At 41.7% G+C, this 21,983-nt stretch overlaps 1 protein-coding gene across 3 annotated transcripts in view; it reads right to left on the reverse strand.

The window, feature by feature from the left end:
• The window catches only part of LOC146797665 (calpain-9-like), a 266,794-nt gene that overhangs the window by 21,344 nt on the left and 223,467 nt on the right, over positions 1-21,983 (reverse strand). For all 3 annotated transcript variants that reach the window (XR_014968511.1, XM_085624810.1, XM_085624811.1), the window contains 5 exons: positions 21,756-21,792; positions 13,964-14,041; positions 11,674-11,734; positions 5,384-5,448; positions 1,444-1,512 (listed from right to left, as the gene is read on the reverse strand). Coding sequence is in view for 2 of the 3 variants with exons in the window: in XM_085624810.1 (XP_085480936.1) it covers positions 1,444-1,512; positions 5,384-5,448; positions 11,674-11,734; positions 13,964-14,041; positions 21,756-21,792 (310 nt within the window). In the remaining variant the exon portion in view is untranslated. The remainder of the gene's footprint in view (positions 1-1,443; positions 1,513-5,383; positions 5,449-11,673; positions 11,735-13,963; positions 14,042-21,755; positions 21,793-21,983) is intronic.

The raw sequence follows: 21,983 nt of genomic DNA on the forward strand, positions 1-21,983 counted from the left end.
TACTCCACTGAAAGACAAGCACCCTTGCCAGGCTGCAAATATAAGAAAATCTGTGTTTTTGTGCCTCAAGGAAACATGTCTACATATGTGGCTTCTTGTCTCTGCACCACTAGATATGCACCACTCAAGGCGAAGTGAACACTTGGAGGTCGATTCCGATCCGGGTCGGAAGGGCACCGAACGCGATCTGGCCGGAAAAACTACGAGCCGTACGCATGTTTTCCGGCCGACTCGTACAGCTGTACGAGCGAGCAAGTACGTTGCGAGCTACATGAAATTCACTGACCGAGTCGTTTCCGGCTCCGAACCGCTCCATACGTCTCGGTCGTAAGCTAACCGTGGCGTGCAATGGATGCGATTCACAACCGAGCCAGTACGATGCACGCGTCGGACAGCCTGTGCGAGCCGGAGTGTCCGGCTCACAAATCGCCCGGGTGGTTGCCTTTGGGGGTCCGCGTCGGATCCCCTGTCTCCCGCAGCCCTACAACTCGGACACAGGGGGAGACCCCTGGGTCTCCCCAACACAGGCATATACGGTGCGGATGGCACCGACACGTACCCACTGTAGGGGGTGCACTTGTACGCGACATACCCATTCAGTCAATGGGAGCCCATGTACGCGTCGTATGCCCGGCTCCCATTGACTTCTATGGGAGTCCGACCGAACCGAGTCCGGCAGCATACGGCCACATCGTACTCGCTCGGTCGGACTGCAGGACTCCGGCTCGGTCGGAAAACACTCCGGATCCGGCTCGGTCAGAGTGCTTTCCGACCCAGATCGGAATCGGCCCCAAAGAAAGAATCTAGCCTTTTATATAACTTAGTGTTCTGAAACATGAAGTGTTCAGTAGCCAATAAAGACGGTACCGGGGCAAACTGGAGAACTGTACATGATGCTGCAAAATATGGAGATCAACAAACTATAGAAGATTACTTTCAAGGAAGTGCATTTATGTGTAGTTGACCAGATAAAAAGGTACATACTCCTAAATGTTTGTGGATAGTCGTCTACTGCTACTTTCAGCCGTTTTAGGGTGAGGCCCAGTGGCACCATCCGTGAAACATCTTACAGGACCGAGATTTCTGCAGCTTGGTTATGCTATATTGCAGCTGTATATGCATAGTATGATATAGAGGTGCAAAAATGTGCCCTAAGATCCGGTAATCTGTTTTTCTGAATCTGAAGATGATTCTGAATTCTGAGGATGTTAATGGGCAGACTGTTTAAGTGACCTACCTACATTAGCTACCTGAAATAAAGTTGGTATTCCTAACATCTTACTTCTAGAATATGTTGTGGCATTGATGAGGAGGGCCTCAGCAGAGCATAAAGTTTCACTAGGGATGTACCTCTATAGTATGGTTTGGTCATCAACAAAGTGAACGCAGAAGAATGGAATGCATGCTGGGATTTACACCAATTACTTTTGTTTTATAACTCACCGTTCCGCAGCAAACTTTACTCCAAAGACTCTGGAACTCCTCCCAGCCAAGCTTACCAAATCCACAGCTCTGTGACTCTGGAGTTAAGGCTTTTGAAAGCATAGTAAGATAAATGGTCTACTGGAACACACTTAAGAATATTTACGGAGTTTTGCCCCAACCACACTGCTCTTACTAAAGTGACCTCAAGACATTCTCAAAACTTCATATGGTAGAACATAGAAAACAAGTCAAAATTGTGCTACTGCACCCAGTGTTTAATTTGTAAGGGAGCCTATGTGTTCTTGGAGTGCCCATCACCAGCACGGTTGAATGCTGGGGTTGCCAAATACCCAACTTGCTTAGTCCTGATTCCACCACCCTACACTTCCTGTCTATCTCTCTCCTGCAAGTTCTTTCTCATCCCTGCTTTCTCAGTTTGTTGCTGTTTTCCTCTTGTTCCCTCCCTCATTTCTCCCTTTCTTGTAGCTCTCTCTTATTCTGGATGAAGATCTGATAGTGGAAAATAAGGCAGACTTCACAAAAATGAGTGCTGGTGAAACTATCAGTAACTACCAGCACAGAGTAAGCATTAACTATAGTAATGTAGTCCCAAGTCATTGGACTGCCATGTATTTTTTTTTTAAATCGAAAAGGAGAACAGAAGGAACTTTATTTACACTGAAATGTCATTACACCTGCCTAGGATACAGCACCTCATTCCTCTATAAAGCTAATTGTCAGACCATTACTCATAGATGATGTATATGATTAATATGTGACAGAATGGAAATGGAAAAGTTTTCATTTCAGCCTTGAACAAGCATTCAGGTGCAGTTCCAATGCAAGTGAGTTCATTTTTTGCACAAATGAATGCACAAGGACAATACCGGAAGAACGTGGCACAGGAGGAGGATGGAATACGCCTAGGTGCTCATATAGGCCTGCCCACAGTCATGATCTGCTGTCTATTGCCAATGACGTAATCAGTGGTTGGTTTACAAGATTGAGATGATTAAAAACATTGCACTGCTTTTGGAGACTCGACAAAACAACAGGCCTACATTTCCTTGTCTTGAGTACCAGAACAAAAGCAGACATTCTAGGCGTGCTCAACAGTTCATTCACTGGAATTAGAGAGTCTCGAGGAACACGTCAAGAAAAGACCAGGGCCAGTATCATGATGGGCAGCGCTGGCACAGGGCAAATCCCAGCACTTCTTTTTATGCACCTGCAAGGCATAAAACAAATTGATTTAACCCAATATTTCTCTCAGTTAGTGGAATGTTTTCAGATTGAATTGCTCAGCAACAGAAAGAGGCAAACCTTGCTCCCTGTTTCCGAGCTGTGCTAGCTGAAAAGAACTCACTTGGAGAACTATCGAGGTAAATGTATTCGCTTTACGCCCTCCTGGCGCATAAAACAGGCGTTCGTCTCTTTGCCACGATTCCCAACACAATATGGATCTCAAAATGTGTAAATGCACAACTCAGTAGGTGGAGCCCTCTGGGACTTTTGTTGAGTAGAAATCTAAGGACATATATGGAACAAGATACTGAAGACAGCAGACACAACAGTGTGCAGGGGCAAAACCGCCCGAGGGTCGGCTTTGTATTAAGATATGGGTCTGCAAAATCATGTCATCCTAATTGATACATTCTATTGTCTATTATGTGGATATCCACAATCATCAGATAGAAACAGTTTATTACCTGTAGGCGGCTCAGTCGGTGAGCATAATTAGTGCAGGTGTATGACGTTACAACGCATGCTGTTACAATGCATACTTTTACCCCGACTTGCTGTCGGGCGTGCGCTGGAAGAGTATAATTTACTATTCCAACTCCAGTGTGTGCAACAGTAGGGAAGGTGTTGGAGTTAACTCCAACACCTTCTACCCCCTGCAACAAGCCTTTTGCGTTGTAACGACATGCGTTGTAAAGGCAGTTTCCCAATTAGTGGGTGCAAGGTTACTGAGACCTCTAAAGTGAGGGAAAAGAACCTTAAAACTTCTGCCTCATGCCAGTTCTGGAAGTGCCACACAAATATCATGTAGGTGAGCCGAGACAGTTATTTTTTGGACAGGGTTGGAGGTATTTGATACAGGGCAGAGACAGCTTGAAGGAGCAAATGTACCTAAAACATGAAGGGGGAGATTTACTAAGATTTTGAGCCATATTTGCATCACAAAAGTGTCGCGAATTGGCACAAAATCTTTTTTTTCCTCATTTACTTTCCAGCGCTAAACTTGTTTAGCGCTGGAAATAACCGAAAAGTAATGCAAAGCAGTACATAGCACTGCTTTGCATTACTTTGCGCCATGGGGTGCGTACTAAGAGTGGTGCATGGGCGTTCTCATGAGCCTGTAAGAGTGGGATAGAGAGACAGGGAGTGTCTTGTGGTGGATGAAAGAGACATGGAGTGAAGTCAAGACTACGAAGCCTTAGTATTCAGCAAGCCCTACGATAGTCAGTGGTGGTCAAGGGCTTCTGAGAAATTCTTGGGCACCACTACTTATTGTTTACTAATGAAGCACTGTTGTTGGACATATAACGTTGTGTGTGTCATTTGTTTTTGTGACGTGTGGCTTATATTATATTAAAGAACTGCACATTAATCTCATTGTAATTTGGGATGCAATGTAGGCATCCACTGTTTTGAAGTTCGCCTTTCCATACGTATGGGCTGTGTAGCTGCATGAGACTTATGAAATGAGGCCATTTTGGTTTTGATTTGAATATATTGATTCCTAATTGGTCCATTGTGTTTAATGATGAATGTGTTAAACTCAATTTACCACGTGTAGTTCGCCAACTTTAGTTCACAGAGCAATTGATTTGTGTATGTATTTTTCATTTCTGCCCCTAAAGTTACACTGGAATCTGGATGTGAACTTTTGTTTTTTTTCTAGACTTTGGTTACTTCTCGTTAATGTGTCAGTGATTATCACTAAAAAGAAATAAATCCATATTTCTAAGTTGGTTCAAGTTTACTGTCTCTCCGCGTAAGAATAATTTAGTTGAAATTCAGTGCAAAAATAGAACATAAAGGGGCTAATTAGGATGTAAGAGGCTTCCGACTGACATCCCTGGTTTGACTTCCGACTGCGGTGGAATTATAAACCAGCCGGTCAATTCGGCTGACTTCGGACAGGCTTAAGGAGCCCATCAGCCAGTCGGAAGGACCACATAATCCTGGAGGCGTTTCCGCCATCGGGATTATGATGGCACTTTCCGAGAGCAAATCCATGTCGACCTTTCCGACATGGATTTGCTGTGAGAAAAGTCCCTTTGGCCCTCCAGTTGGGGGCACCTATAGTGCCCCCTGTAAATCCCTGCACCATGTGGAAGGCTGCCATTTTTCTATGGGAGCTTGTGCTACGGCCGGTTTACGGTCGCAGCACAAGCTCTCATAGAGAAATGGGTGTATATGGTTGCATCGTATTTGCGGTGTCAGTTCTGCTGACCGGAAGACAATCGGTCCCGAGACTGCAACGGATATCGTAATCATGCCCAAAGTTTTAACAAGTAGATATTTTCATGCATGACATACTTCCTTAAGTAAGATGCTTTAAAACTGTTGCAAGATACTAGAGCAGGACTACGTTTCCTGCCCACTGGACCATATATAAAAGGCAGAGCAAGGTGATGCAGGTTTTTGTTTTTCAATTAATAGAGAAAAATAGAAAACAAGAAGTAGGTAGGTTATTCGAAAAGATATCAGTGACAGCAACAAAATTAGGGTAGTAGGACATTGAAGCAAGAAACAAGAACAACAGATCCAGTGGGCAATATATCCAGAGGTAACAACTCAAAAACATTTAAGGCGGCAGAGACAAAAGAGAGATAAAAGCAAAGAGTAGGGACAAGCAAACATGCTCGGTACTGATTCCCTACTGCAGAAGAACATCATGAAGCCCCACTGACAACATCGTTGACAGAGGACATAGACAGAAAGATACATCCATGAGCGACACTAGGCTCCTGCAGCTCTCCAAGTCAAAACCCTCTGAGTCCTGGAGGGAACCTGAAGTAGGAAAACAAAAGAGAAGTGACTCTCACAGCTGGGTAAATTACAAAGCTGCCGGATTTCTTGGAAATATAAGTCTAATTTTAGATTCAAACTATTCAAAATATTTGCATAAACTGACTTAGTGGAGCCAGGCCCTTTTAAAATATACTATTGTAGGAAACCTAAATTACCAACTGACATTCGCATATCTAAAAGGATCTTGCAAAATACCAAAATAGATTGCTAACTAATTTACAACATATCAGAGTAACAATTGCACATCTCAGCACTGAACATCTGGAAAATTCATAGCATATTTGGCCGGGGGGTGATCTAATGTAACGAGAACACCCTTTGGAAATTTGCAAATAACATGTTACCCAAATAAGTATGCCTTTCTTTCAGACAGTCAGTAACTGACTTAAAATGGATCAAATGTAAGCCATTACTAAGAAACATAGGCAAACCAACCGAGTGACCTGTGAGGATTAGACATCTTTTATTTTCCATATTGTACTACATTTATTGATGATTTTTAAAGAGTTCTATACCCAACTCCTGCCAACCTATGCATAGAAGGAGTAGAGTTACATCTCTGTGGAGAGAGTTTCTGCAATAATGCAGATTGTGTGATGGATGACTGTTTGATTGTATTATGATTTCTTTTGAGTTGTTAAGGGGAACTATGGGGAAGAAATTCAACTCAGATTTCTATTTGCTCTATGTATGCTGTTATAAAAAGGCTATCTTTTAGTGAATGAACAAGAATCACTGATGATGTCATACATGAACTTATCATTGATGTCATGTGAGATAATGATGTCATTTGTGATGTCCTCAGTTATATTACCTGTGAGATAATGTGTACTATAAGACGGTTGTGTTACTTGTGGTTATCATAACTGGAAATCACTGGCAAATTTTATAGGTGTTTAAGTTATGCATTGTAAGCATAACATGACTTTAACTGTGATTTCAAGTTAAGACCTTTTTAGTGCATAGTGATTGAGAATAATTGTCAGACGAAGAATTAAGCTTGTGCTGAATTAATGATCTTGATGTATGCACAAAACAGATCTCATTCGTGTCAGGGGAAGAATGGGCAAAAAAGTAGTTTAAGGGCTTTATAATTTGTAGCTTTACTATAGACGTTGCTATGTAGTCGCTCGATGCCCTCTAATGAAGCGCAGATGTACCGCTGGCAAAATATCCGGATCCAGTCTGGCGCCTGATGAGGATTCTAAGATAAGGAATCTGTGGCTAGATCCTGTCCCTACCAGATAAGCCATTACCGAAGGTAAGTAACTTGTCCATTAATTCATAGGAATTGATTTTACATGCTAACTATTTAAAATTTTACGAATATTTATACTTGTTAAATGTTTCATTTTAGAAAAATGATATAATACATTTTATTTCAGATTGTGGAGTTTATTGGGAATGGCTCAGGTACTTTTTTAAATTAAGTGTAGAAATTCATATTTAGTTGATGAATGTATAAATTATACAAATATTTTAATTAGAAAATGATAAACTGCATGTTGAAATAGTATTAACATTTAAAAATATATGTTTATGTATTTAATTTTTGTTTTCGGTTCTGAAGTCCATTACAGACTAGGTATTTAGTTGATAAAAAATATATTCGTATTTATACATTTTAATCGGTACAGTTTAAAAATATATGTTTTTGGTTTGTGTGCTTTATGTGTGAGTTTGAGGATTTTGTTTAATAAAAATTATTTTTTGAATACTTCAAAGGTGCATTTTTTAAAAGTATGCTAATGTTTTAAACTTTTAAGATACTTTAAAGATTCCTATGTTTTAACATTTTTTAAACTTCATTTTTAAATAATTTTTAATGGATAATTAGCTTGTTATTGTTTTCTTGTTTGGGTGCAGCATATCTACCTCCTAACTATATGCACTTTCCAAATGTTTGTTGGACTGGAGTTAGAAAAGTAAATAAGACTCCACGTTTGCACTTTTAACAGTGTTTCTTAGGCTGAGCTAGATTAAATCTAACCCCACCCCACCAGTGTATGCAATTTTCCCAAACTTTAAAGGAATTGAGTTAGATTGGCAAATCTGTCCTCCCTCCCACAATACATGAGCATTTCCCAATGCTCAATTGGACTCCCACAATGTAAGAATTTTGTAAGCATTTTCACCAAAGTTTGTACGATTGTAGTAGGAGTAGTGTATTGAAATAGTTTTTTTATGTGTCTATATTTTTATCTTAGAAGATTGGAGTTAGGTTACTGCATTTTACCTCCTACTGGATTTGTTTTAAATTAAATATGTGAGGGCATTTAAGTAAAAAATAGATATTATCTAAAATTGAAGTATATATTTTTTAGTTATTTCAATTTGTATTTTTTTATTATTTGCTATTTTTATGTACATTAGTATTTTGTTGCTGTTTTATAAAAATCTATTGAATATAAAATATATTGTGCTTTTAAAAATTATTAATTGTAAATTGTGTTATTTCATAAAATCGATACAATTATAATTGTATTTACAAATTATATTTCTATAAAAAATATTTAAATGCATAAATTGATGAGTTTTTTCTAATAATTGTTAAATGTATTTTTAAATATGTAGTTTTATGAATATTTGTAATTTAAAAAAAATATTTTTAGGCTATGTATTATATAAATGTATTGTCATTTAAAAAAATTGGTAAATACATTTAAATAGTTATATGTACCGATGCAATGTCAATATTCATGTAGTTAACATTCTTGTACTGCAAATTATATGCATGTAAGGTTGATATTTTGACAAAGACATTTTCGTACCCCAATATTTTTGTGTGTTGATATTTCCCCATACAACTCGGAGTATGCATCTAATGAAGAGTATACTACTGGTGTCTGTTACGTATTAAATCCAATGACAATTATTTGGGAAAGAAAATCACAATCGATCCATACAGAGTTATTTACGCCGAACCTCAAAGACAAGATGTGTCCTGCCAGTTAAGGCTCAAAACAAATTCCCATAATCCTTCCAATAAAAACAGTTCCACAAAACCACTAAAATGACTTTACATCAGCGTAAGTCAAGTAATTTTCCTCAACGGCACTCAGCCTTTAACATTTAGGGCAAACAAAGTCTTTTTCACACCTCCAAGCCAGCGGGGAAAATGATAAGAGCCAATTACGGAGGAAAGGTGACCTGGAAACCTGAGATTTAATGTCAAATCTCAAAAAAATGTGAGGGTTTGCTGAACCTAAAATCATCTGACAATTCTGATTTTTCAGGTTTGAGAATATTCAATTCGCTCCGTACAAAAGAATGCATATAACTAAAGAGAACAACATGCTCTGCTGGCAAAAAATTACACCTGAAACCTCAAACTTTTTTCATTAATCCACTATGAGAGAGGCGGAAGTGAAACCACATCAGGTACACAGACACAATGCATGTCAACAGATCTTGTCAATGGGAGATTTATTGGCTTTGTCACTGTTTTTGTTTATCGATGCTGTACAGCAGTGTGACCGCTGTGTAGCATGACTGAAAGCAAATGAAAAGAAATGTGCTGTGACATAGTCAACTTTGGACGTCTCAAAGTGCTTTTTTTTAAAAGTTTCAACCATGCTGCCACTTGCTTTAGAACATGGCCTAAAAAACCTTGCAATGTCAAATAATAGAGCAATTTTGCTTTGTCAATGTTTTTTTTTCATGTTGTAAGAGCAGCACGGTTGTTGTGCAACATGGCTGAAAGTAAATGAAAAAAGACGTGCAATAACGGGGTCACCACTGACCGCGTAACAGCGTTTTTTTTCATTCAATCATGATGCATAGCAGCTGTGCTGCCACACCACATGGCTTATAAAACCGAAAGACCTATTTGCTTTGCCAACGCTTTCTTTCTTTCATTGTAGTGAGCAGGGACAGTGGACAGATTTTGGTTCACTAAATGTGCTAAAGCAGTTCCCCAGTTCAAACTGGTTTAAGTATTACGCCCCTCCCGCTTTTTGTCTGTGGGAATGCAGTGCGACTGTAGCCCTAGATCTCAGCAGAAAGGAAGGAGAAAAACGAGCCTGCTCTAGTGGGAGACTCTAAGCATTTCCTCCCTCACTTAGGGGCTCACTAGGATCAGGATGGCGGACGGACTCAAGTCTGTCCGCCATCCTCGTGTAAATTGGGATCGTCCGCCATGCATGCGGCGGTCCCGCACACCCGATCACGATGCAACCGCCACCATGGGGGTCGTATCCTGATCATTAATATTGCGGCGGGTGCTGCTGAGAGCAGCACCCGCCGCGATGTTAATATGCCATGTTGCGCATCTCACAGCACTACGTGGCAGGCACCACATGGTGCCTGCCACGTAGTGCTGTGAAATGTAGGGGGTGCCATGGGTACCCCCCAAGTGCACCCGCGCCTCCCCCACCACAAGTGGTGCCCGCAACGGGCCCCCAATCCCCGCCAGCCTTTCCATGGCAGTTCCACTGCCATGTAAAGGCTGTCTACAGCCAACATCGTAATTTGGTGGACGGTGCCTGACAGGCACCTCCGCCATTTGACCGATGAAGACCGCTCTGCCAGGCAAACGTAAGGATTGCCTGTGGCGGTTCCGTGGCGGACGGTCTTTGCGACTGCCACGGTGGGATTCCCCCCTCCATCCTAATTTGGCGGGGGAAAATCGCGGTCGGAGGACGGAAGGACTGCCACCGCATGTTTGGCAGTGGCGGTCCTTCCTCCATCCTAATGAGCCCTTTAATACTGACCAACCGCACCCACTCCTCTCCCCTCCCTTACCTCCATGCAAAGCTCCCACAGGCTTGCATTAGAGCTGAAACAAATCCTACTGACAGTTCACCCCATTAAAAAAGCTGCTTAATTTCATCAGATGTGAAAAGCAACCTGGATAGATTCGTATTTGCTTCTATGACACTGTTAGAGTCCCATAGCTACCCTGAATACCAACACTATATGGTGTTTTCCAGCCTAAATGGAAACTCACGGAGAGGCTGGTATCAGATGAAAAAACTGTACATTTCCCTGCTCCCTCTCACAACACAATTCTCCTTGGCCTCCACATTTGATCACACTTTTAAGTAGTTAAGAGGTTATCACAAGTGCCAAAAATGTAGCATGACATGAAACTATATTACATGCAAGTGCCACTTTATTCAAACAAGGGGTGTGGGGGTTTAAATACAGCAGTCCTGTAAAATGAATGCATAAATGACATTTGTGGTGTGGTATTGAGGTGTAGGAGGCGTAAGCAACATAGGATGTAGAAGAGACGCGATAAGGGCCAGCAAAATGAACAGTGGGAGGAGGGTGGGGAGGGCAAGCAACACGAGGGACAGGTGGGGAGCATGCAAGACCAGGGATGGCGGGAAGACTGAGGGCTCTGAGGGAGGAAGAAAGCAACACCATGGACAGCTGATGGAGGGTGGGCTGGGGATAGACTGAAAACACATGCACTGTTATGAGTGCAATAAGTCAAGTAAAAAAGAAAGTACCTCCATAAGTATGCGGTCAGTGGAAGGACACTGGCCGTGGACAGGTAGCTGTACTTGGTCCATGCTCCACGGAACAAACAGACACACTAAGAGAAAGTGAAATTGCCAACCAATGAGAAGCAAGGAAATGAGAGTGACTTTGAGTCCACCTATTTCTTAATGTTGGTTGGCTTCAAAGTCCTTTGTAAGAACAATAGACTTGCATCGAAAGCGCATACCCTATCTCAGGTGAGACCTAAAAAAGGCTACCCATTACAAACTGTCAAAGGACAAGCAATTTGCAATTATAGTTATAAATCAGTTTCAGACCTGTGTGCAGTCAGGGGTCCATCTTCTGAGTCAGTTAAAGTGCACACAACAGTGTATCAACTTACTGAGGTGGGGAAAGGTCTTCCAGATAACATGTGTTATCATTTTGCTAATAAGGAAGGCTGTGTCCATTATAAAGAGAGACACAATAGTAAACATATTGAGGGCAAGGAGACTCTTAACTTACTGTACAAGGCTGTATGCATGGTATGTTACCCCTCTCCGTCAACAGTGTTACGTGAACCACCATTATAGCTGTCTTCATGTTTTGCTAAAGAATGGAATAGCAACAAAGTGCATTTTGGTATTGGTGTTGTCCCTCCCCTGCAATGCCTGAGCCATTCAATGTGTTGGGAAATGGCAGCATCGCATGGAGCGTGTACCAACTACTGTGTTCTCTCCGGCAGATTATCATTGCAAGTGAGCAAACTGTACTCACCCAATTCTTCCATAAGTTCCTTTAACAGCTGATGTAATTCAACAGCGCTTATCATTTCATCCTGCAAAGGTTACAAAAGACAAGGCTTTACAAGATTGAAGGAACATTATGCAATCTTGTCAAAGAATTTCTACACTATCCTAACTAAAGCAATCAGATGTCAAGATGCTCTGTACGAAAAGATGATGGTCAAAAAATACAAGACACACACGCTCAAGATCACATTCTGCCTCAAAGTTGAGAAAAAAAGTGTGGTTTGAGTATGGTCTGGATAATAATAAAGGGGCTTCCAGGTGAAAGTAGGGTCATGATATCAAAATGAAGTACATGAAAGCGAAAGAGGATGTTGGAAGAAAATGAAGGGGAAAGAGATGACTCAAAAAGAGAGAAAGAACTTGCAGTTATTAGAGTTGGTGTTATATGCTTTTAATGTGGGCTATTAAAGGGGGATAGTGAAGGACGTTTGGCTTGGACATTAATGTAAAAGTGTCCCTTAAATGTAGACACATTGTAACTGCTTGCCATTTAATAAGGCTATAAATGCATTTTTTTTAAGATGGTCAGTGGCCTGAGAAGCAGCAAGAGGCCGGATTTACTTTGGACCCAGGAGAGGGCATATGTCAAAATAAATAGATACATGGCATTTGGGTGAGGCAAGTGCTATTGGCTGGTGTATGTAGTGAGAGGGAATACATGAGCTGAGGAAGGTATGCCGTTTGAACGTAAGTATATGCATTGGAGAAATGGTTTTGCAATAAAGACGTTCATGGCAGAGAAAAAAGGTTATGCTTAGGATTGTTAGGACTTTTTGTCTTCAACAGTGGGTTAAGACAGCATAGAATCAGCATGTAACGTGGATGAGCAGCTAAAAAAGGTGTGAGCTCTAATGTGCACTGAAGAAATTACGTACACATGATAGTGAAGTGTGTGCCATGGGGAAAAGTTGAATGTGATGGGGTGGTATTGCTGATAGGGTAGTAGGTACATGTGATGAGGAACTGGTGTAATTGATGAGGAAACTGATCGATGCAAAAACATTTCAACATTATGCATGTAGTGTTGAAGTACAATATAAAGAGTTGTGTATTACGTGATGTGATGATCACGCATAAAATGGAGAGATGGTGCACGTGACAGTCATTTGGTGCAAACAGTGGGGAGGTGGTACTTGAGAATGAAGGGAGGCACCGGGGGTCAAAGGACATTGCATATGATGAATAGGAGATATATGAGATGGAAAGCAGAAGCATACTACACATAGATGGAACGGTAAGTGTGGTCTTGGTAAACAAGCACTTTACATGGGGAGAATGGATATGTGATGAGTAGGAGGTCATGTAATTGAGAAAATGTGCCTCTGAGGGGAAGTGAAGCATGTGCATAGCTCATGAACAATGCGCCTAAAGCAGGGTATATCTCCAAATTAAAGAATATGTGCCCCTGGGAGGAGGTGTATAGTTTAGGGAGATGTTCAGGTATAGTTATTTGAAGCACTAGGGAGAAGGTAGCGTGGTGGAAAGGTCTTGTTCTAAGTGTAAATCTGCAGGCATCTTCTACCTCCACACTTGTCCTAATCCATAACCTTTGGCAAACATGCATTGGTACTTATGTCCCCAACATCTACCAGCACATAACCCTTGTGCATTGCAATAAATACACTGTGCAGATCTAGGGGACAAATTCTGAGGTTAAAAAATAACCAGAATATAGTAAAAGAACGTTTGCTTCCCACGCACACTTTTGATCTTAGAAAATCCTTACATAAATTAGAAGATGATGAATGCATATAAGAAATGTTAATCCAAGTTGGGGTACAGACTTGGACTTGTGTACTGAGAGCAGTTTGAATAAAAGGTCTTTCTTCAAACAGCCGCTCGGTGCATGGGATTGCGTTTGTGTGTCTGAGGATGCTTCTATTACAGGAAGGTGAAATAAGGAACCATAAATTCAGCCACATCAGGTAGCGACGAACATACATAAGTCTATAATGAGGACCTTAGAATTAAACATACATTGCTTTACTATCAGGTGAACACAATAAACCAAAACACAAAAAACTGATTTTAGGGTACAAATCAACAGAAGTAGATAAATTACCTGCTGGAAAACTTTTCATGAGTATTATAGGATGGAAAATACTGGTTGGAGGGTGGAGTGGGAGGATCGTGATTGGCTGTGCAGTCCAGTCAGGAAGGACTGGGAGAGGTAAACAAACTGTAGAAGGGAGGATTGGGCATGGGGGGGGGGGGGGAGTACAGTATTTGTAGGGCTTCTACTGAATTATACTCACCACACCAGCAAACTGAAGAAAGATAGCCCTGCAGCTATCCAGTGATGGAAGTGAGGTGGGAACAACCGAAGGATCAATCTGCAAGATACACAAGAGCAAAACCATCTGCACTCGAAGAAATCTTTCAAGACATGGCTGTTTTTCATCTAAATCTGCATGTTTCTCCTTTTGAGAGGCTGATAGCGTCAGCTGCCTATTTCTGTGGTCTAGCGCATGGAAGCTACATTGTTGGGGCAGCTATGCTCTCTATAACATAACATAACATAACAAGACAAGAATAAAACTGTGAAATTGTCGCACTAATCATCGGTGAACAGAGGAATGAAGAACTATTAGTAAGTGTATTGTACGAAATGTTGATTTGAAGGGTAATCACCCAGCATATCCTTTCTACTATGGCTAAATGACCCAAGGGAAAATAACCATGAATCCCTTCACATGATGCAACAGTGAACAAAAGGAAAACTCTAGGAAAACTATCCAGAGGTTATGAAGTTCAAATTACATTGTTCGGTTAGGAGTATACTGTATCCACCTATAACAGTAAAGAACCAATTAGAGAGAGATAGAGGCAGATGATGAATGGCATCGGAAGGAATTGTAATTTGGACACATTGTGAATGAATGCTGTGCAATATTTTGCAACTTTATGGTATACTGAATACAAAAATGGATTTCATTCCTTGAGTCTCGGCACACACTCAGATTCTGTGCTTTTCCACACACTCAGATTCTGTGCTTTTCAAGCACCATTCCTTATTCTCTGAACTTATCAGAACTTAGGTATTAGTTGGAAAGATGTGGTCAAGACCCTCTTGCAAGGGAATCTATCCAAACATATCACGTCTTTTGTTGACTGCATACCCCAAGCTCTCATTGAACTGTCAGTCCTGTTCTTTCTGACAAGAACCTATTGACATAGGAGGGCAGAATAAAACCTTATCTTCAATTAACATTCCATCTCATATTTTTCCATTTTAGGAAAATGTGCTGTAAGTTCTATGTAGCAGAGCAAAGGTCAAAGATGGCGGATGAAATCTGTAGCTAAGACACTATTCATCGGTATTCCAGTCCAATTTTGATTATGCCCTCTGCATAGTGGATTGTGATGATTGGTTATCTTTGTTCGCTCAGTAGTTTTGGATATGATAGGCTAAGGGATTATTAATTAAGAGAAATAGTATTGGCTTGGGTGCTGGAGGATGTAGAGCGTTTTCTATTTTGACCAGCAGCAAAACTAGCAAGAGGGACTCTATTCCAGGAGACCTCGGGCCAGCACAGGAGGACCATTCATTCAGCCTACAGCTGCCACTTATTGGCGCTATAAAGCGCACATCACAGCCATATTGTGTGGGACCTCCTGACTAATGGTAGCACTAGCAAGAGATACTCAGTGTCCCAGGAGACCTTAAGGCCAGCAGAGGAGGCTCGTCCACTCCGCCCGCAGCTGGCACTAACATGCACTATAATGCGCACTTTGCAGCCCTGCTACATGGGCATGCTCAGGCAAAGCCCTGGCAAAGGGCAGGCCCATCGTGCGCAAGTCAGTGCCAGGAATAGGCAAGGCAGGGTCACCCCCCCCCCCCCCCCATGGCCTGTTCATCTTTTGCCTGGACCTTTAATTTGGCTATTACTTGGACACTGCCTGCCCATTAAATGTTATAACAAGGGAAGACCACATAGCATATTTATTTCTCCACCCCCTCAGGTACTGTGAAAGTTAATTTAAAAAAAAAAAAAAAAAAGAGTGAGCAATCCTCTCTGAAGTTTTGTATTGTGTATCTGAACAGTTGTAGTCTGACTTGAGGGGGATCTGTTGTAGCATTGATTTCCTTTTTCTTGCGACACGCCTGTGTCATCTTTTGACGAGACTCACCGGTCATCGGAACAGTCGCAGGCTGAGAAGTAACTGCAATTTGTTGGAGCTCCCCTTAACTGAGCACCTAAACATCGGCTGAAATGGGTAAACTTAAAAATATCTGCCCCGATTAAGCCCAGCTCCTCATCTTCATCTCTAAATGGATTTATTAAACGTGCCATGGGTGCTTTGAATGAAGAAATTGAGCATGAGGAACGACGCCTCTCGGCTTACTGATGGCAAGTGCCTGGACTGGTCCTATGCCTCTTAGGGACTTAAGACTTGAGGCTTTGCCTAACTTGGCATAGGCTCATGGGTGTGAGTTAACACCTACTCTATCTCCCTTCACTGAAAAGCCTTCTTCTGAGCCTGGTGTGATTCCAGGCCTGGACACTACTTACCTAATAATAATGGTCCCTTTCCGAAGAGAAAAAGATGCAAGGTGCCTCGGAAGCCATTCTCCTCTGTCATCCATCAATCTAATCATGCAACAGACTTCAGTTTCAACTCAAAAACTCTCGCTCTATCTCAGAGATCTTTAATGGATAATGGTCGTGATATGATATTTAACCTGCTTGCAAGCCCACAGTCTAGGATGGGGTCAACAGAAGAACTGTTAAAGGACCTTAAAACAAAAGGGGTCACTATTTCCACCACATTATCCTCCAAATCTAGACATTGGTTAGAGGGGGTACATCAACCTGTTTGCCATCCCTTCCTGATCCCGGGGTAGGGATCTTGGGACCAAATAACTCACATACTCATAATAATCAGCAGACTGTTTTCCCACTTGTTCTGTTGCACATCCAACCCCAACCATGCTTACACGATGGGCCACTTGTGAGCAGGGGAGAGGGTAACAGGACCACTCATAGGGGTAAGCAATACATGTGTACATCCCTCAATTATATGCAGGCCATGCAACACAACCCCCCTGCAGGCGCTATTAATACGGCGGACTTCTTCGTACCACCCCCCAACCAAGGTACATCCACAGGAAACCCATCATGGGCTGACGGGGCTAGAGCCTTGCATAGTAAACGGGCCGAGGGCTCCAATCGAGACATGAATAACATACCCCCTGCATAATGCCCCTATGTAGAAATTATGGCCAACGTCCCACCGCTATCGGAGTGATTAGGTGAGTCACCCATATAATTAGGGAACAAAGTCCTGCATTGGTTACAGTCCAGATCTATATTTCCAAGGAGGCTGGGCTGGATCAGGCCATCCAAAAAATTACTTGCTTGAGATTGCGTCATTATAAATTTAAGGCACCCCAGGTTTGCTCGGAAGATCCTACATGACACCTCCTTTACTTCTTTGACAGAGAGCAATGTATCTCTTCTTTCCCCTGGTTTCTTTTGTAAGCACCTATCCCAAGCCCCTGCTGGTCATGTTTCCCATTCTTCGCCTCTCCTCCAATGGATAATCAGGTTCCCCACCTTATACTTTCAAATAAATACAATCCCCTGAATGATTTGCAGGGGATTGGCTGTTGAGGCTACTTCTCAACTGGGCTCCTAACCTGATCCTTTGGTTCCTAACAACCCTCCTCATTACCACTATATCATGCCTCCACCAATAGCTGCGGACCCAGATTTGTCTACTCACTCCTGGGGTTGAAGTAGGGCCCCGGTTAGGAGCCCTAGCGAGGCTGACATAACCACATCCACGCTTCAACAAGGTTATAAAGGGGTATGTGATATTGTTCCATTGAATATTACAGGGCTTTAGAATAAACTAACTGCTCACAAGTGGCTTATACCACACTTATTACTTATTTATTTTGCATCCAGGAAACATGGCTGGAGACTCCCCTGCATATTGAGGGCTTTTTCTCCCTGTTCGCTCAAGCCAACCCATCCCTTGCCAATCATGGGACTGGGGGTTTACAACTGTTGATCTCCAAATTATTACATGTTACGATTAGAAGATCTGGCACTTTCTCTCCCTACTATCAATTTGTGCGGTTGAATTTTAAGTGGGGTGGTCTGATGTGATTAGCATTAATTATTACAATAATGTATTTGATTTTACACACTGTGATGTCGCCAGAGCTTTGGAAACCAACCTTGATGTATTTCTTTTGTAATTTAAGTTTCTTTGCCCAATTGCATGGGTTGGGGATTTTAGTATACAAAGATGCTGCTACTCAGCAAGGCGGGTGTGTGGTTTCACTAACAGGGTTGATGAGGGTTCTTTACATTTTCAACATAGTTAGTAAGGGGATTGTCTGAATCCTTTGCTTCATAAGTACGGCCAAATGCTTCCAGAAGAAATAATTAGCCCTGGTACTCGTCAGACACACACGTTTGTGGGAGGGGCAACCATTCCACAATCGACTACATTCCGATAAGTTCATCCCTTGACAAGCTGGTCTCTAGAATTAGAGTTGGACAAACAGCAGTTAGTGATCACAACTCACTAGTTTTATCCATCTCTTTACAAGCCAACTGCTCTGTAGCCCTTGCCAAGATCTCACACATAGCTCCTATTAGGCCAAACGGAGTTTGCATTAGATGGTCTGGAATTAAACCAGCAAGTATAATTAGCCGGCTTCTGTCCCAAGTGCCAAATGTGTTATCTGTTTAGCCCCTGCTGTGGCTAATGACAACCTCATCTCTGCCTTTGAGCTGTTCACCGCAGCCCTTAATTCCCTTATCATACGTCTGGCAAAAACAGGGCATCCTGCTAGACAGAGAAGAATGAGCAACAAATGTACTCTGGCTCTAAAACAACTGAGGGATGCTCTACAGCATGAGCCAATAGACCACGCTTCTGTTAAACTTCTAAGGAAGCAGTATCTTGAGCCCTTAATTGCCAGGAAAATGGGTTTATGGGAAAAGGCATGGCTGAACTTGGTGCATGCTGCAGAATTCAACAACATATCCCTGTTTTGGAATACCGTGAACATCACTTTTTTGAAGACTGATTCTGGTCCTGTCATCTCACCACTTGTCCCCTCACAGGTTTGGGTTGATCACTTTGAGAGGATTTTTGACCCTGCATCTACCAATGAGCCAAGGTCTCCAATACTGGCTTTAGATAGCTTGGTCACTTGTTCTTCCCCTACCAGCACCCCGTCCTTGGCATTTATGCTAAATGAAATCCTGGACGCTATATGCAAGTGTGCTAAAGGGAAAGCCCATGGACATAATTAGGTTCCAGTTGATGCCTTTCGAGGATTGGCAAAGCTGTGGGCCCTGATGTTTACTTGCGTTTTCAAGACGGCAGCAAAGGGTTCTATGACCTCTTTTTTGGCTAAGTCTATTATTGTGCCTATATACAAGAAAGACGATGAAGCAGACCCTAAAGTGCGACCGTCCTATGTCCCTCCTGGTGAAACTCCTGGGCACGGCTGTCCTAAAGTGATTGGAGGATTGGGCAACCAACAATTTGATTGCCCTTTTAAGGCGTCTGCTGTGTACTAAGCCCTCAGCATCGTCTAGCATGCTGCACCGGGAAGGTGGGCTGAGCCATCTGGAAGACATTTTGTCATCTAAACCCATCTCCATGTGGCGCTCTATATGGACTAAAGCGGAGCCTGAGCTTACAAAGGTAAATATAAAGAACTGCCTAACTTTAGATCATGTCCTTCATATCCAGTGGCTGTCTTCCATCAACAATACTCTTAGGACGGTGTTCGGCTTTCCTGAGGTCACAAGACCCGGCTACGATCCTAACGCTGGACAAATCAGCAATGAAGGCAGCCTTGCTTGATGCGAGCGTAAAGAAGAGAGCCTCTGCCGATGAGACAAAACAAACGGTGGAGACATACACTGTCAATGTTTCACTCAACCCTATTTAACGTGGGTGAAAAATCAACAACATACTTTTTGTCCTGATTAGACTACGTATGAGTAATATCCACCACCTTATCTCTTTCCCTAACACAAACCAATGGGATTTATCAACAGTGATGTGCCTGTGTGATGGGATCTCCGAACAGTGCACTATGCACTTAATGTTCTTTTGTAAGTTTTATTTAAAATTGAGGAAGCAATTTTTAAAACCCATTTTTATTGCACATAACATCAGGGACCACAAAGCTGCCATGTGTTTTTTATATGTCATGTAGTCTCCAGCCATCTGTTTTAATGTTGCATCTTTTATTTGTAAAGAAATCGTTATTAGGAAAGGAATGTCCTGAACATTTCAGATTAGTATTGCTTATCTTAATTATGACTGGAGTGCTCACTTTAATACTTGTCTCTTGATGTATTGTATTTTATTGCTTATATGATATGCTTTCATGGCCTATGTTGATAGTGCAGAAAAAAAGATCTTTTGACTTGACTTGACAAACTGACTCCATCTGGTCAGAACCAAGATAAATAAGTCTGCCCCGTCCTTATTTACAATGGTGTGTCACGAGGCTCCAAGGTGGTCTCATGATGATCACTTATTATACGGAGCCACTGAGGGATCTGTCTGACTATCTTCATGGGTATATGGGTCATGACACGTGGGTATATTTCTGAAGCTACACAGTAGAGGACAATAAGCAGCCTAAATTTTCCCAAAGGTACATTAACGATTTACTATCAAGGCACTACCCCACAATGAGCCCATCAATGACAGGGCTCCCGTCCAACCAAACCAGAAGTTCTCCAACCTCATCTAGAGTCATGTAAATCTGTAACTTTTCAATAATGGAGCCTTAGTTGTGTGTGCCATCAGAAACCTATAATCCGCTAGCCCATCTGTCATAGGGTCACTAAATCAATGTTGTGGAAGGTCAACTCTAGTTAGGTTGGGTCTTTAAACATACATTTGTTTTTCATACCCTGAACCACCATGCAGGAAAATGGCAAAGCCAGACAGAAAAACAATGACCCTCGTGCACAAGAGGTAATGTTTTTCAATTTCTGAAACAAATCTCACTTTTGGGTGTTTGATTCTATAAAGAAAATTCAATTTTACCAAAAGATTTTCCACCTGTCAACTGAAGTACTTTGAACAAAACAATCCCCATTCAAAGTGATGGAGATCTCAGATACGGTGAGCGATTCCTCACCAGGCAAGCAGAGATGAGGGCTTCACACCAGTGGGAAGGCGGGTTTACTGACAATTTTTAATAATGCCAAGAGTGTTTGCTTTTCAATTGATTCGTATCATGTGCATGCATGGTTGCAGGTGTGTACTGGAGACATGTTCTCACTTTGATTATATTCTGATGTTTAATACCTTACAGGTTCTCTAGGCAGTCTGACAACTGTCATAATAACGAGGTTAGTCTTTGATGCATTAAAGCACATATTGATCCTCAGGCACACTTTACAATAGTGGAGCAGCTCTCAGACTCTCTGGGATTTAGTCTTATAATGGGGCAGTATCCAGGCTTCCTAAATCTTCCCTAGCACCTATATAGATTGTCTTATAGTAATAGAGATCAGATATGAGCATATCACACAGCTGTGAGAGATATCTTGTACATTAAACTAGAGTTCTGGCTTCAATGTAAGATGGCCTATCTTAATTAATTAGTATTCTATAGAGTCTTTAGACACAACTACATCAGGATGCTCTAGAAATTTGAAAATTAAGTACATCTTTCTAAATTTAAACTTCTAGTAGTGCTTCCATCTTACAGGGATGCCTGAAACAATAAAACCATGTTATTTGCAGCCATGCATATAAAACGTTCGATTCTGTATCTGACATTCTTCCTCCAGTCCTACTTCAGGAGTTGAGATTAGTAACACATCTCCAGCAAAAGTAGCTTCATAGATTATACAAACATAGAGGTGGTAAGTTGATATGTTTGACTCCTATGCACATTAAACACAGGTAGTTTTAGTTTGGTGTTGACCTCTAGATGGGAATGCTGCTCAGATGAAACAGCACATGTTTAATGAAGGACTCTCAAAATCAGATGCATTAAAAATTATTAGAAACAGCAGAGATCTGCGCCAAAGCACTGTTACTTACAGACATATTCATATACATAGCGGATCTGTCCACAGGTCTGCAGAGAACAAAAAAATGGTGAATGTTTATTTTATTAGTAAGGAGAAGGGCAAGAGTTAGTTAACATACATATTATAAATAGAGGATTTACTATGATATGTGCAGAGAGACAGCCAACCAGAGGACCAAAAGAAGGATTGACTGCTTCAATGGAAGCGGTCACTAGGGAGCCTACAACAAGTGTAGACT

This window comes from Triturus cristatus, chromosome 9, assembly GCF_964204655.1.
Source record: "Triturus cristatus chromosome 9, aTriCri1.1, whole genome shotgun sequence".
Lineage (NCBI taxonomy): Eukaryota > Metazoa > Chordata > Amphibia > Caudata > Salamandridae > Triturus > Triturus cristatus.